At 58.6% G+C, this 13,972-nt stretch overlaps 2 protein-coding genes and 2 long non-coding RNA genes across 4 annotated transcripts; 1 reads left to right on the forward strand and 3 right to left on the reverse strand.

Moving 5' to 3' along the window:
• Positions 1–43: 43 nt before the first annotated feature.
• Positions 44–3,098, forward strand: LOC130592260 (zinc finger protein 883-like; the record flags this gene model as incomplete). Its single annotated transcript, XM_057396476.1, has 4 exons — positions 44–118; positions 1,227–1,837; positions 1,892–2,209; positions 2,351–3,098. Coding segments are annotated over 4 exons (1,721 nt in total), but the record flags the coding sequence as incomplete, so codon positions are not given.
• A 3,419-nt stretch (positions 3,099–6,517) lies between these two features.
• On the reverse strand, positions 6,518–6,899 carry LOC130592263 (uncharacterized). The gene is made up of 3 exons (XR_008970502.1): positions 6,854–6,899; positions 6,625–6,823; positions 6,518–6,594 (listed from the first exon to the last, which is right to left on the reverse strand). It is a non-coding gene; the product is annotated as an uncharacterized LOC130592263 (long non-coding RNA).
• A 148-nt stretch (positions 6,900–7,047) lies between these two features.
• LOC130592261 (uncharacterized) lies at positions 7,048–7,426 on the reverse strand. Its single transcript, XR_008970501.1, has 3 exons — positions 7,381–7,426; positions 7,152–7,350; positions 7,048–7,121 (listed from the first exon to the last, which is right to left on the reverse strand). It is a non-coding gene; the product is annotated as an uncharacterized LOC130592261 (long non-coding RNA).
• Positions 7,427–7,639: 213 nt separating this feature from the next.
• On the reverse strand, positions 7,640–13,113 carry SH3BP5L (SH3 binding domain protein 5 like). The gene is made up of 6 exons (XM_057396477.1): positions 12,961–13,113; positions 12,772–12,834; positions 11,418–11,546; positions 11,173–11,334; positions 10,058–10,231; positions 7,640–8,056 (listed from the first exon to the last, which is right to left on the reverse strand). Exons 1-6 carry the CDS (start codon positions 13,111–13,113, stop codon positions 7,640–7,642), a joined length of 1,098 nt encoding a protein of 365 aa, XP_057252460.1.
• Between the last annotated feature and the right edge of the window lie 859 nt (positions 13,114–13,972).

The following is a 13,972-nucleotide window of genomic DNA, read 5'->3' on the forward strand; positions in this document are numbered from 1 at the left end:
CTTTTCCCATGGAATTCCCCCCATTCCCGTTGTTCATCCGTAGCGGAAGAGATCGCCATCAGTTGGCCAAGGATCACGGCCTTCGCCGAATCCCATCGCAGGAGGGGAGCGGCGGCCGGTGAGTCCCATTGGGAAGATCCCATTGGAATTCCATTGGGATCAAGGGCATGGGATGATGGGTTGGATGCAATCGCCAACCAATGGCGTTGGAATTCCATTGGGATCAAGGGCATGGGATGATGGGTTGGATGCAATCGCCAACCAATGGCGTTGGAATTCCATTGGGATCAAGGGCATGGGATGATGGGTTGGATGCAATCGCCAACCAATGGCGTTGGAATTCCATTGGGATCAAGGGCATGGGATGATGGGTTGGATGCAATCGCCAATCAATGGCGTTGGAATTCCATTGGGATCAAGGGCATGGAATGATGGGTTGGATGCAACCGCCAACCAATGGGGTTGGGTGGCCATTGGAAGATCCCAATGGAATTCCATTGGGATCAAGGGCATGGGATGATGGGTTGGATGCAACTGGCAACCAATGGGGTTGGGTGGCCATTGGAAGATCCCAATGGAATTCCATTGGGATCAAAGGCATGGGACGATGGGTTGGATGCAACCGCCAACCGATGGGGTTGGGTGGCCATTGGGAAGATCCCATTGGAATTCCATTGGGATCAAGGGCATGGGATGATGGGTTGGATGCAACTGGCAACCAATGGGGTTGGGTGGCCATTGGAAGATCCCAATGGAATTCCATTGGGATCAAGGGCATGGGACGATGGGTTGGATGCAACCGCCAACCGATGGGGTTGGGTGGCCATTGGGAGATCCCATTGGAATTCCATTGGGATCAAGGGCATGGGACGATGGGTTGGATGCAAGCGCCAACCAATGGGGTTGGGTGGCCATTGGGAGATCCCATTGGAATTCCATTGGGATCAAGGGCATGGGACGATGGGTTGGATGCAAGCGCCAACCAATGGGGTTGGGTGGCCATTGGGAAGATCCCATTGGAATTCCATTGGGATCAAAGGCATGGGACGATGGGTTGGATGCAATCGCCAACCAATGGGGTTGGGTGGCCATTGGAAGATCCCATTGGGCTTCCATTGGGTAAAAGGCATGGAATGATTGGTTGGACGCAACCAGCATCACGGGAGCAACCAACCAATGGGGTTGGCTGCTGAGGCCACGTCTCCCCCCCTTCTCTCCCCCCATAGACGATTCCTTGTTGAGCGAGAACGACGACGAGGACCCTCCGCCGGGCGAGCTGGACAAGGCCGCTCCCCCTCCCTCCCCATCGCCCCATCCCAAAGGCCCCATTCCCAGCCCCACAAGTGGAGATCCCCCCCCCAAAGCCGACCCCCCGCCTCCGAAGCCCCCCAGGAAACGTCCGGGAAGCCACCGGAGCTTCAAGAGGTTCCCATCGCGTTCCTTGGCGCCTTCCAACCGGTGCCAGGATTGCGGCAAAGCTTTGGCATTCCCGAAGCGCCCGCGGGCCTGTGCCGAAGGCGGGAAGTGCTTCCGGTTGGCATCGACTCTTCTCCCCCATCAACGGCGCCGCGTCGGTGGCGAGAAGAATTCCAAGTGTCCGGAATGCGGGAAGAGCTTCCCGGCCCCTTCCGGCTTGGCCAAGCACCGCAAGCTCCACGTGGAAGAGAAACCCTACAAGTGCGGCGACTGCGGGAAGGGTTTCCATTGGAATTCCCACTTGGAACGGCACCGGCGCATCCACACGGGCGAGAAGCCCTATGGGTGCCCCGAGTGCGGGAAGCGCTTCAGTTGGAGCTCCCACTTGGAGCGCCATCGCCGCATCCATGGGGCGGCGGCAGCGGCGTGCGGGCGCTGCCGCGTCCCTTCGGACCCTTCCAAAGCCTTGGCCAAGCCCTCGCAATGCGGCCAATGCGGGAAGGCCTTCGCCAACGGCACCGCTTTGGCCAAGCACCGGCGGGCCCACGGCGCCGAGAAGCCCCCTAAGTGTGGGGAGGGAGGGAAGGCGACGGCGTCGACATCGGCGCAGCCCCAACGGAGCCGCGGCGCCGGCAAAGCGTTCCGGTGCGGAGACTGCGGGAAGAGCTTCGCGTGGAGCTCCCACTTGGATCGGCACCGGCGCATCCATATGGGGGAGAAACCCTACCGGTGTGGGGCGTGCGGGAAGAGCTTCTCCCAAGGGTCCCACTTGGAACGGCACCAACGGGTCCACGCCGGGGGGCAGGAGCCGGGTCGATGCGTCGAGTGCCGGCGCTCGTTGGGCCGATGCGCGGAGTGCGGGGAGGCGCGGCCCCATAAGTGCGGGAAGAGCCTCGCTTATGGGGCGGAGAGGGTGAAGCACCAAGGGACGCAGACGGGCGAGAAGCCCTACGCGTGTGGGGAGTGCGGGAAGAGCTTCGGGCAGAACTCGGCGCTGGTCAAGCACCGCCGCATGCACACGGGGGAGAAGCCCTACAAGTGTGGGGAGTGCGGGAAGAGCTTCGGCGTCCGCTCCAACCTCATCAAGCACCAACGGACCCACTTGGGCGAGAAGCCCTACAAGTGTGGGGACTGCGGGAAAGGCTTCATCCAGAAGTCGGATCTCACCAAGCACCGCCGCATGCACACGGGGGAGAAGCCCTACAAGTGTGGGGAGTGCGGGAAGTGCTTCAGCGTCTCCTCCAACCTCATCAAGCACCAACGCATCCACTTGGGCGAGAAGCCCTACCAGTGCTCCGAGTGCGGCAAGAGCTTCATCCAACGCTCCGAGCTCACCATCCACCAGCGCGTCCACACCGGCGAGAAGCCCTACAAGTGTGGGGCGTGCGGGAAGTGCTTCAGCCGCAGCTCCCACCTCAACCGCCACCAACGCACCCACAACGGGGACAAGGCCAAAGCCAACGCCGCCGACGCCGCCAACGCCGCCTTCTCCGGCCCCTTTGCGCCCGTCCCGGCGCTGCCGCCCTTCCCCGGCGCGGTGCCGGCCTTGGAGCTGCCCTGGGCCCTGCCCTTCCCTGCCCGCGCCTTCCCCCAGCCCTGCTTCCCCCCGGCTCCAGCCCCGGGGGCTCAGGCCTCGTCCCTCAGCAACTGAGCCCGGCCCCGGCGCCAGCCCCACAGCTCCGGGGGGGGGGGCGATGTGGGGCCAAGCAAGAGCCGGCGTTGGGATGGGCCCATCCAGAGCTGGAGGGAGGCGCTTGAGGGGGCTGGGACAGGATGGGGAAGGCGCCTTCGGGCTATGGGGCCAAGCTCACTCAGCACCCAACAGGGGTTGGCCAACGAGAGGCGTCATTGGGCTTGTTCCACTCAAGACCCAACTGGGGTTGGCCAACAAGAGGCGTCATTGGGCTTGTTCCATTCACTCAACTGGGGTTGGCCAACGAGAGGTGTCATTGGGCTTGTTCCATTCAAGACCCAACTGGGGTTGGCCAACAAGAGGCGTCATTGGGCTTGTTCCACTCAAGACCCAACTGGGGTTGGCCAACAAGAGGCGTCATTGGGTTTGTTCCATTCATTCAACTGGGGTTGGCCAACGAGAGGCATCGTTGGGCTTGTTCCACTCAAGACCCAACTGGGGTTGGTCAACAAGAGGCATCGTTGGGCTTGTTCCACTCAAGACCCAACTGGGGTTGGCCAACGAGAGGCATCGTTGGGCTTGTTCCACTCAAGACCCAACTGGGGTTGGCCAACAAGAGGCATCGTTGGGCTTGTTCCACTCAAGACCCAACTGGGGTTGGCCAACGAGAGGCATCGTTGGGCTTGTTCCACTCAAGACCCAACTGGGGTTGGTCAACAAGAGGCATCGTTGGGCTTGTTCCATAGCTGGGAACTCTGGGATTGGGAAGGTTTGGCTGGGATCTGGATTGATCCAAGCGGAACGCGGTGTGATGGGAAGGGCTTTGTTGGGAATGGAGGAGGAAAAGGGAATAGTCTCCCCCCCCCAAAAAAAAAAGAGGGAAAATGGCTATGGAAAAGGAAAGAGGAGGGCAAGAATGGGAAAAGGAAAGGATACAGGGAATGGGACCAAAATCGGTGCTGAATGTAGGGAAAGGGATGGATGGAGGATGATCGATGATGGATGATGATGATGGATGATGGATGGATGATGATGGATGATGATGATGATGATGATGATGATGATGATGATGGATGATGGATGGATGGATGATGGGTGATGAATGGATGGATGATGATGGATGGATGATGATGGATGGATGATGGATGATGGATGGATGGATGGATGATGATGGATGGATGATGGATGGATGGATGGATGGATGGATGGCTGGATGATGATGGATAATGGATGGAGGGGTGATGGCTGGACGATGGTGGATGGATAATGACACCAATGGGGCACAAGGCCCCACTGAGACCCCAGAGACCCCAACGCCACCCCAAAGGATCACAAAGCTCTTCCCTGAAGGCACCTGAGGCGGGTTCCTTCTCTTCCCAAGTGGGATTCGGGCTGGAATTCCCAGCGCCGAGCTTCCGAAGCCGCCATTGGCCGTGTCCTTTGTCCATGGTCTTCTTCTCGTGTCTCAATGTATGGGGGGATGGGGGGTTTGGGGGTGGGGGGGGTGTGGGGCCGGAATTCCTCATCTTTTGTTTTCCATGAGTAGGAATAAAGTAGAACGTAGGAGCTCGGGATGAGGTCTTCTCCTTGGGATGGGGGTTTCCTCTTCCCATTGCTCCGCATCCCAGATCCCAAGGGAGTCCCAAGTGGGGCTGGGAATGCCCCAATTGGTGCTCCTCAGGCTTCAAGGGGGGGTTGGGTTGGGTGGCTCAAGGACAGGTCCAATGGGATTCATCCCATCTCCAATGGGGTTCGTCCCATCTCCAATGGGATTTATCCCATCTCTAATGGGGTTCATCCCATCTCCAATGGGGACATCTCCAATGGGAACATCTCCAATGGGGTTCGTCCCATCTCCAATGGGATTTATCCCATCTCCAATGGGGTTCAACCCATCTCCATTGTGGTTCATCCCATCTCCGATGGGGTTTGTCCCATCTCCAATGGGGTGCATCCCATCTCTAATGGGGACATCTCCAATGGGGTTCATCCCATCTCCAATGGGGTTCATCCCATCTGCAATGGGGTTCATTCCATCTCCAATGGGGTTCGTCCCATCTCTAATGGGGCTCGTCCCATCTCCAATGGGGTTCGTCCCATCTCTAATGGGGCTCGTCCCATCTCTAATGGGGACATCTCCAATGGGGTTCATCCCATCTCCAATGGGGACATCTCCAATGAGGTTCGTCCCATCTCCAATGGGGTTCATCCCATCTCCAATGGGATTCATCCCATCTCCAATGGGGACATCTCCAATGGGGTTCAACCCATCTCCAATGGGGTTTGTCCCATCTCCAATGGGGTTCATCCCATCTCCAATAGGGACATCTCCAATGGGGTTCATCCCATCTCCAATGGGGTTCAACCCATCTCCAATGGGGTTCATCCCATCTCCAATGGGCTTCATCCCATCTCTAATGGGGTTCACCCCATCTCCAATGGGCTTCATTCCATCTCCAATGGGGTTCGTCCCATCTCCAATGGGGTTTGTCCCATCTCCAATGGGGTTCGTCCCATCTCTAATGGGGTTCAACCCATCTCTAATGGGATTTGCTGGATCTCTGGGGGTTTGGGACCCCCATTCCCAAGGGAATTCCAAGCCCCCCCCCCCCCCCCATTTCCCTATAGGAAGCACCCCCAAAACACCCAGATATCCCATTGGGGGTGTGGGGGGGGGGTGGTCAGGATTTGGGGATACACTAAGAAATCCATATGGAATAGGCTGGGAATATCCATTTACTCATTGGAATATACATTGGGAATGACCCCCATCCCCCCCACCACCCCCCACCCCCCAACCCCGGGGGGGCTGCCTCGAACCTTGGGGGGTGGAGGGGTTCTCATCACAGCCAGCCCCGATCCCAACAGTGGGAATAGGGAATTCTATGGGTGACGGATCCCATCGGTGGGAAGTTGGGAATCCCATGGGATACAGCTCCCAACACCGCTATGGGGGGGGGGAACCCAAATCCCCTGCCCCCCATGGCATTGCCTTGGCCAACGAGACTCTTCCAAGCACGGCCCCCAACATCTCCACCCTCCGTGCCCCATGGAAGGGGTTCCGTCAGCTTCCGGATCCCAACAGTGGGAATTCCATGGGATACGGGGATCCCAGCATCCCTATGGGGGAGCAGAGGAACGCAAACCCCCGCCCCACATCCACGGTCAAGAAGATGCTTCCAAGAGCGGGGCCACCAGCTCCAACCTTCACCCCCTGGCTCCTATGGGGAGGTTGAAGCCACCCCATGGTTCCTATGGGGAGGTTGAAGATCTCAAGGTCTTCTTGGGTACCTCCAACCTTCACCCCATGGTTTCTATGGGGAGGTTGAAGACCTCAAGGTCTTTTTGGGTACCTCCAACCTTCACCCCATGGGGAAGTTGAAGCCCTCTTGGTCTTCTTGGGCACCTCCAACCTTCACCCCATGGGGAAGTTGAAGACTTCTTGGTCTTCTTGGGTACCTCCAATCTTCACCCCATGGAGAAGTTGAAGCCCCTTTGGTCTTCTTGGGTACCTCCAACCTTCACCCCATGGGGAGGATGAAGCCCTCTTGTTCTTGGGTACCTCCAACCTTCACCCCATGGGGAGGTCGAAGCCCTCTTGGTCTTCTTGGGTACCTCCAACCTTCACCCTATGGGGAGGATGAAGCTCCCATGGGAAGGATGAAGTCCTCTTGGTCTTCTTGAGTACCTCCAACCTTCACCCCATGGGGAAGTTGAAGCCCTCTTGGTCTTCTTGGGCACCTCCAACCTTCACCCCATGGGGAGGATGAAGCCCTCTTGTTCTTGGGTACCTCCAACCATCACCCCATGGGGAGGTCGAAGCCCTCTTGGTCTTCTTGGGTACGTCCAACCTTCACCCCATGGGGAGGATGAAACCCTCTTGTTCTTGGGTACCTCCAACCTTCACCCCATGGGGAGGATGGTCTTCTTGGGTACGTCCAACCTTCACCCCATGGGGAGGATGAAGCCCTCTTGTTCTTGGGTACCTCCAACCTTCACCCCATGGGGAGGTCGAAGCCCTCTTGGTCTTCTTGAGTACCTCCAACCTTCACCCCATGGGGAGGATGAAGCCCTCTTGTTCTTGGGTACCTCCAACCTTCACCCCATGGGGAAGTTGAAGCCCTCTTGGTCTTCTTGGGTACCTCCAACCTTCACCCTATGGGGAGGATGAAGCTCCCATGGGAAGGATGAAGTCCTCTTGGTCTTCTTGAGTACCTCCAACCTTCACCCCATGGGGAAGTTGAAGCCCTCTTGGTCTTCTTGGGCACCTCCAACCTTCACCCCATGGGGAGGATGAAGCCCTCTTGTTCTTGGGTACCTCCAACCATCACCCCATGGGGAGGTCGAAGCCCTCTTGGTCTTCTTGGGTACGTCCAACCTTCACCCCATGGGGAGGATGAAACCCTCTTGTTCTTGAGTACCTCCAACCTTCACCCCATGGGGGAAGTTGAAGCCCTCTTGGGTACCTCCAACCTCCACCCCATGGAGACGACAAAGCCCCCATGGGCAAGACGAAGCCCCCATGGCGAAGCCGAAGCCCTCAAGGCCTCCTCCTTGGATGGGGCCTCGCCTTGGGGTGCTGCTCGGGCGCTAGAGGCTGACGCTGCGGTGATGCTTCAAGTACCCCGGCGCCCCCCGGGCCCTATGGGGCTCGCCCAACTCCTCGCTGTCGAGGCTGGCGGCGTCTGAGAGCTTGGCCAAGTGCTCGACCGAGTCGAACTTCTGCAGGTCCGAAGCGATGGTTTGGAGGCTCAGCACCGAGAGCGTGTCCCCGGCGCCTCCCCCCACCCCTAAAGGGGTCCCTTGGGGGTCTGGCACCGATTCGGAGCCGGGGGGCTGAGCGTCGCCTTCGGCGCCCACGGGGGAGGCGCGGCGCGGCGGGAGGCGGCGCAGGCGGCGCGCGTGGATCTGCTCGCTGATCTCCTCCAGGTTCCGCAAGGCCACGGCGTAACGGGTCTTGGCCCGGGCCACCCGCGCCTCCAGCGCCGTCACCTGGGCCTTGTGCTCCTGATGGGGTGGGGAGGGGGGGGTTGGAATAGGGGGAGAAAGGCGAAAACGGGATGGAATCGCCCCAAAAAGGGGCTCCGGCGCCGTTGCGAAGGAGCCCAATGGTCACGTTGGGTCCTTCTTGGTTGACTTGGTCCCAAAACCTGATCGAACTACCCCAAAAATGGATCCATCTCCATCCCAAGGTGCCCCATGGCCATGTTGGGTCCTTCCTGCTCTTCTTCACCCCAAAACCTGATGAAACCACCCCAAAAAGGGATAGAACCACCCCAAAAAGTGATGAAACCACCCCAAAAAGAGGTGAAACCACCCCAAAAATGGATCCATCTCCATCCCAAGGCGCCCCATGGCCATATCGGGCCTTTTCTGCTCTTCTTCACCCCAAAACCTGATGAAACCACCCCAAAAAGGGATGGAAACACCCCAAAAAGTGATGAAACCACCCCAAAAAGAGGTGAAACTACCCCAAAAATGGATCCATCTCCATCCCAAGGTGCCCCATGGCCATATCGGGTCCTTCCTGCTCTTCTTCACCCCAAAACCTGATGAAACCACCCCAAAAAGGGATGGAAACACCCCAAAAAGTGATGGAAACACCCCAAAAGAGGGGAAACCACCCCAAAAATGGATCCATCTCCACCCCATGGCCATGTTGGGTCCTTCCTGCCCTACTTCACCCCAAAACCTGGTAGAAGAACCTCAAAATGTGGTGAAATCGCCCCAAAAAGGGGCTCCGGCGCCGTTGCGAAGGAGCCCAATGGTCACGTTGGGTCCTTCTTGGTTGACTTGGTCCCAAAACCTGATCGAACTACCCCAAAAAGGGATGAAATCACCCTAGAAAGAGGTGAAACCACCCCAAAAATGGATCCATCTCCACCCCATGGCCACGTTGGGTCCTTCCTGCTCTACTTCACCCCAAAACCTGGTAGAAGAACCTCAAAATGTGGTGAAATCGCCCCAAAAAGGGGCTCCGGCGCCGTTGCGAAGGAGCCCAATGGTCACGTTGGGTCCTTCTTGGTTGACTTGGTCCCAAAACCTGATCGAACTACCCCAAAAAGGGATGAAATCACCCTAGAAAGAGGTGAAACCACCCCAAAAATGGATCCATCTCCACCCCATGGCCACGTTGGGTCCTTCCTGCTCTACTTCACCCCAAAACCTGGTAGAAGAACCTCAAAATGTGGTGAAATCGCCCCAAAAAGGGGCTCCGGCGCCGTTGCGAAGGAGCCCAATGGTCACGTTGGGTCCTTCTTGGTTGACTTGGTCCCAAAACCTGATCGAACTACCCCAAAAAGGGATGAAATCACCCTAGAAAGAGGTGAAACCACCCCAAAAATGGATCCATCTCCACCCCATGGCCACGTTGGGTCCTTCCTGCTCTACTTCACCCCAAAACCTGAAACCACCCCAAAAATGGATCCATCTCCACCCCATGGCCATGTTGGGTCCTTCCTGCCCTACTTCCCCCCAAAACCGGGTAGAAGAACCTCAAAATGTGGTGAAATCGCCCCAAAAAGGGGCTCCGGCGCCGTTGCGAAGGAGCCCAATGGTCACGTTGGGTCCTTCTTGGTTGACTTGGTCCCAAAACCTGATCGAACTACCCCAAAAAGGGATGAAATCACCCTAAAAAGAGGTGAAACCACCCCAAAACCGTCTCCATGTCCAACCCATGCTGCCCCATGGCCACGTTGGGTCCTTCCTGCTCTACTTGACCCCAAAACCTGATCGAAGCCCCCCAAAAAGCGATGAAACCACCCCAAAAAGAGGTGAAACCACCCCAAAACCATCTCCATCACCTCCCCAAGGTGCCCCATGACCACGTTGGGTCCTTCTTGGTCAACTTGACCCCAAAACCTGATCGAAGCCCCCCAAAACGCGATGAAACCACCCCAAAAAGAGGTGAAACCACCCCAAAAAGCGACAGAAACGCCCCCAAAAAGCAACGAAACCACCCCAAAACCATCTCCATCACCCCCCACAGCACCCCCTAACGTGGGGTACCTCCAGGATCTGGTTGAACTGGGCCTTGAGCTCGAAGTAGGGCTTGCTCTTGACGATGACCCTCTTGAGGCTCTTCTGTAGGGCCTGCACCTTGGCCTCGGCCTCTTGGCACAGGTTGGTGACGCGCTGGTGCTCCCGCTCGCTCTGGAGGCGCTCCTCCTCGGCCTCGTTCACCTGTGGGGCACCGAGCCCCATAGAACGGGCTCCGGCTCCGGGCCCAGCCCCACGGGAGCAACCCGAGGCATGGGGCAGCCCCCAGGGGCACGGGCCGATGAATGGAGAGGCCCCCATGGGGCCACGCCGTAGAGGGCGCGCCGTTGACGCTCTTCGGGCCCCGTATCCATCCCATGTGACCCACATGGACGTCCCGAGGGATGAAGGCCTCCCAAGGCCTCGTCCCCACATAGGAAGGGCTCCTGGACCCAGATGCCTACGGATTATGACCTCCCAGGTCTATATCCCTATGGATCCAGCCCCCTGTGCCCCACACCTTCCCCATGGCATGGTTGAGGTCCTCCTACCAGGTGGGTCCATACCTTCCCCACGGCACGATTGACGTTCTCCTCCCATCCACCCCTTCCAACCTCCATCCCTATAGCCTCAGACCCCCATAACACACCCCCCTATGGCTCCAGCCCCACACCTTCCCCATGGCATGCTTGAGATCCTCCTACCAAGTGTCCCCATCCCTTCCCCATGGCACGATTGACGTTCTCCTCCCATCCACCCCTTCCAACCTCCATCCCTATGGACTCAGACCCCCATAACCCCTATCCCTATGGCCCCAGCCCCACTGCCGCCCCACACCTTCCCCATGGCATGCTTGAGATCCTCCTACCAAGTGTCCCCATCCCTTCCCCATGGCACAGTTGATGTTCTCCTCCCATCCACCCCTTCCAACCTCCATCCCTATGGACTCAGACCCCCATAACCCCTATCCCTATGGCTCCAGCCCCACACCTTCCCCATGGCATGCTTGAGATCCTCCTACCAAGTGTCCCCATCCCTTCCCCATGGCACGATTGACGTTCTCCTCCCATCCACCCCTTCCAACCTCCATCCCTATGGACTCAGACCCCCATAACCCACCCCCCTCTTCAACCCCAGCCCCACACCTTGCCCGTGGCGTGGTTGAGCATCTCCTGCCACGTAGGATCCAGGCGGTTCTTGCCGGCCATCACCCCTTGCTCGGCCACGAACACCATCTCCCGCGCCGCGTTGTGCATGCTCACGGCGCGCTCGTACCGCAACGCCGCCTTCTGCGTCTCCTGCTGCGCCTGCGGTTGGGGGGCCAGCCCCACATCAGCCCCACATCCTCGGTGGTGGTGGGGAGGGATGGATAAGGGATGGGTGTCGGTACCTCCTTGGCCAAGCGCCGCGCCTCGTAGTAGGGCCGGGCCTTGTCGATGCAATGGCCAAGTTGGGAGCCTTGGGCGTTGAGTTTGCGCGCCGACTCGGAGAGGATGCGGCGGTAGGCGGTGCGGGCGTCCTGGGGGGCAAGGGGACCAGTGTGGGACCAGTGTGGGACCAGTGGGACCAGTGTGGGACCAGTGTGGGACCAGTGGGACCAGTGTGGGACCAGTGTGGGACCAGTGTGACCAGTGTGGGACCAGTGTGACCAGTGGGACCAGTGTGGGACCAGTGTGGGACCAGTGTGGGACCAGTGTGGGACCTGTGGGATCAGTGGGACCAGTGTGGGACCAGTTAAGGAGCAATGGGACCAGTTAAGGACCAGTTAAGGAGCACTTCAGGGACCAGTGGGACCAGTTAGGGACCAGTGTGGGACCAGTGGGACCAGTTAGGGACCAATGGGACCAGTGTGGGACCAGTTAGGGACCAATGGGACCAGTGTGGGACCAGTGGGACCAGTTAGGGACCAATGGGACCAGTGTGGGACCAGTTAAGGACCAATGGGAGCAGTTAAGGACCAGTTAAGGACCAGTGGGAGCAGGTAAGGAGCAGTTAAGGAGCAATGGGACCAGTGGGACCAGTTAAGGAGCAATGGGACCAGTGTGGGACCAGTTAGGGACCAGTGGGACCAGTTAAGGAGCAATGGGAGCAGGTAAGGGCCAATGGGACCAGTTAAGGACCAGTGGGAGCAGTTAAGGACCAGTTAAGGACCAGTTAGGGACCAGTTAAGGAGCAATGGGACCAGTTATGGAGCAATGGGATCAGTTAAGGACCAGTAGGACCAGTTAAGGACCAGCGGGACCAGTTAAGGACCCGTTAAGGACCAATGGCACCAGTTAAGGACCAATGGGACCAGTTAAGGACCAGTTAAGGATCACTTAAGGACCATTGGGACCAGTTTGGGCCCAGTTAAGACCCATTGTGACCAGTTCAAGCCCAGTTCAGCCCAGTTTGGGCCCAGTTCAGCCCAGGTCAGCCCAGTTTGGGCCCAGTTCAGCCCAGTTTGGGCCCAGTTCAAGCCCAATTCAGCCCCGTTCATCCCAGTTTGGGCCCAGTTCGGGCCCAGTTCATCCCAGTTTGGGCCCAGTTCATCCCATTTTGGGCCCAGTTCATCCCATTTTGGGCCCAGTTCATCCCAGTTCATCCCATTTTGTGCCCAGTTCATCCCATTTTGGGCCCAGTTCATCCCATTTTGGGCCCAGTTCATCCCAGTTCATCCCATTTTTGGCCCTGTTCATCCCAGTTCATCCCATTTTGGGCCCAGTTCATCCCAGTTCATCCCAGTTGAGCCCAGCCCTGCTCACATCCAGCTGCAGCTCCACCCGGTTGATCTCCTCATTGGCCTGGTTGAGATGCTCCAGCTCCTCCTATAGATGGGAGAGACCAAAAGTGGGGTGTGGGGGAATAATGGGGACCCCCCATCCCCCAAAATGAGGGGGGGAGGTGTGTGAATGACCCCCCCCCCTCCCCCCATCATTCCCAGCCCTTCCCACCTGGATCCTCGGATCCAGCTCTTCCTCCTCCTCCTCTTCCTCTCCAACAGCTTTTGGGGGGGGCTCAAGCTCAGCCCCCCCCTCCCCCACGGGGGTCCCCCCACATCCGGGGGGGGTCCGGCGCCCGGCGCCTGCCTCCATCCCCTGCTCCATGCTGGGATCCCCCCACCCCCACCCCCCCCACCCCCCCCAAAAATCCCGGGGTTTTCCGGGTTCCTTTGGGATTCAGGAAGTTGGGGGGAGGGGGGGAAGGGGGGGACCCCACTTTGGGGGGGGGGGGAGGGGAGGGGGAGGAGCTGGAAAAGAAGAGGCAAAAGGTCAGGACCAACCCCCCCCACATCCCCCCCCATATCCCTCTCTTTGACACCCCCCGCCCCATATGCCCCTATTGAGTCCCTATAGCACCCCAATACCCCCCTATAGCACCCCAATACCCCCCTATAGCACCCCATTGACCTCCTATAGCTCCTCAATGCCCCCTATAGCCCCCCAATACCCCCCCAAATGCCCCCAATAGCCACACAATAACCCCCTATAGCCCCTCAATGCCCCCTATAGACACCCTATAGCCCCCACACCCCCCCAAATGCCCCCCATAGGCCCCCAATACCCCCTATAGCCCCTCAATGTCCCCCTATAGCCCCCCAAATGCCCCAAATACTCTCCTATAGCCTGCCAATGCCCCCTCTTGACCCCCATAGCCCCCTATTGACCCCCTATAGCCCCCAATACCCCCCTATAGCCCCCAATGCCCCCCTATAGCCCCCAATACCCTCCTATAGCCCCCCAATACCCCCTATAGCCCCCCAATGCCCCCTATAGCCCCCAATACCCTCCTATAGCCTGCTAATGCCCCCTATAGCCCCCCAATACCCCCTATAGCCCCCCAAATGCCCCCAATGCCCCCTTACAGCCCCCCAATGACCCCTTATAGCCCTCCTATAGCCCCCCAAATGCCCTCTATAGCCCCCCATTACTCCCTATAGCCCCCCAATGCCCCCTATAGCCCCCC

Source organism: Pezoporus wallicus, unplaced genomic scaffold (assembly GCF_028554395.1).
Source record: "Pezoporus wallicus isolate ANWC-B61680 ecotype Strahan unplaced genomic scaffold, APGP_CSIRO_Pwel_v1 contig_11665, whole genome shotgun sequence".
In the NCBI taxonomy this organism is placed as follows: Eukaryota; Metazoa; Chordata; class Aves; order Psittaciformes; family Psittacidae; genus Pezoporus; species Pezoporus wallicus.

Coding starts and splice junctions, on each gene's coding strand:
- SH3BP5L (XM_057396477.1), bottom strand. CDS start 13,113: ATGGAGCAGGGGATGGAGGCAGGCGCCGGGCGCCGGACCCCCCCCGGA. Junction 10,232..11,172: donor TCAACCACGCCACGGGCAAG/GTGTGGGGCTGG, acceptor GGTGCCCCACAG/GTGAACGAGGCCGAGGAGGA. Junction 8,057..10,057: donor AGTTCAACCAGATCCTGGAG/GTACCCCACGTT, acceptor CCACCCCATCAG/GAGCACAAGGCCCAGGTGAC.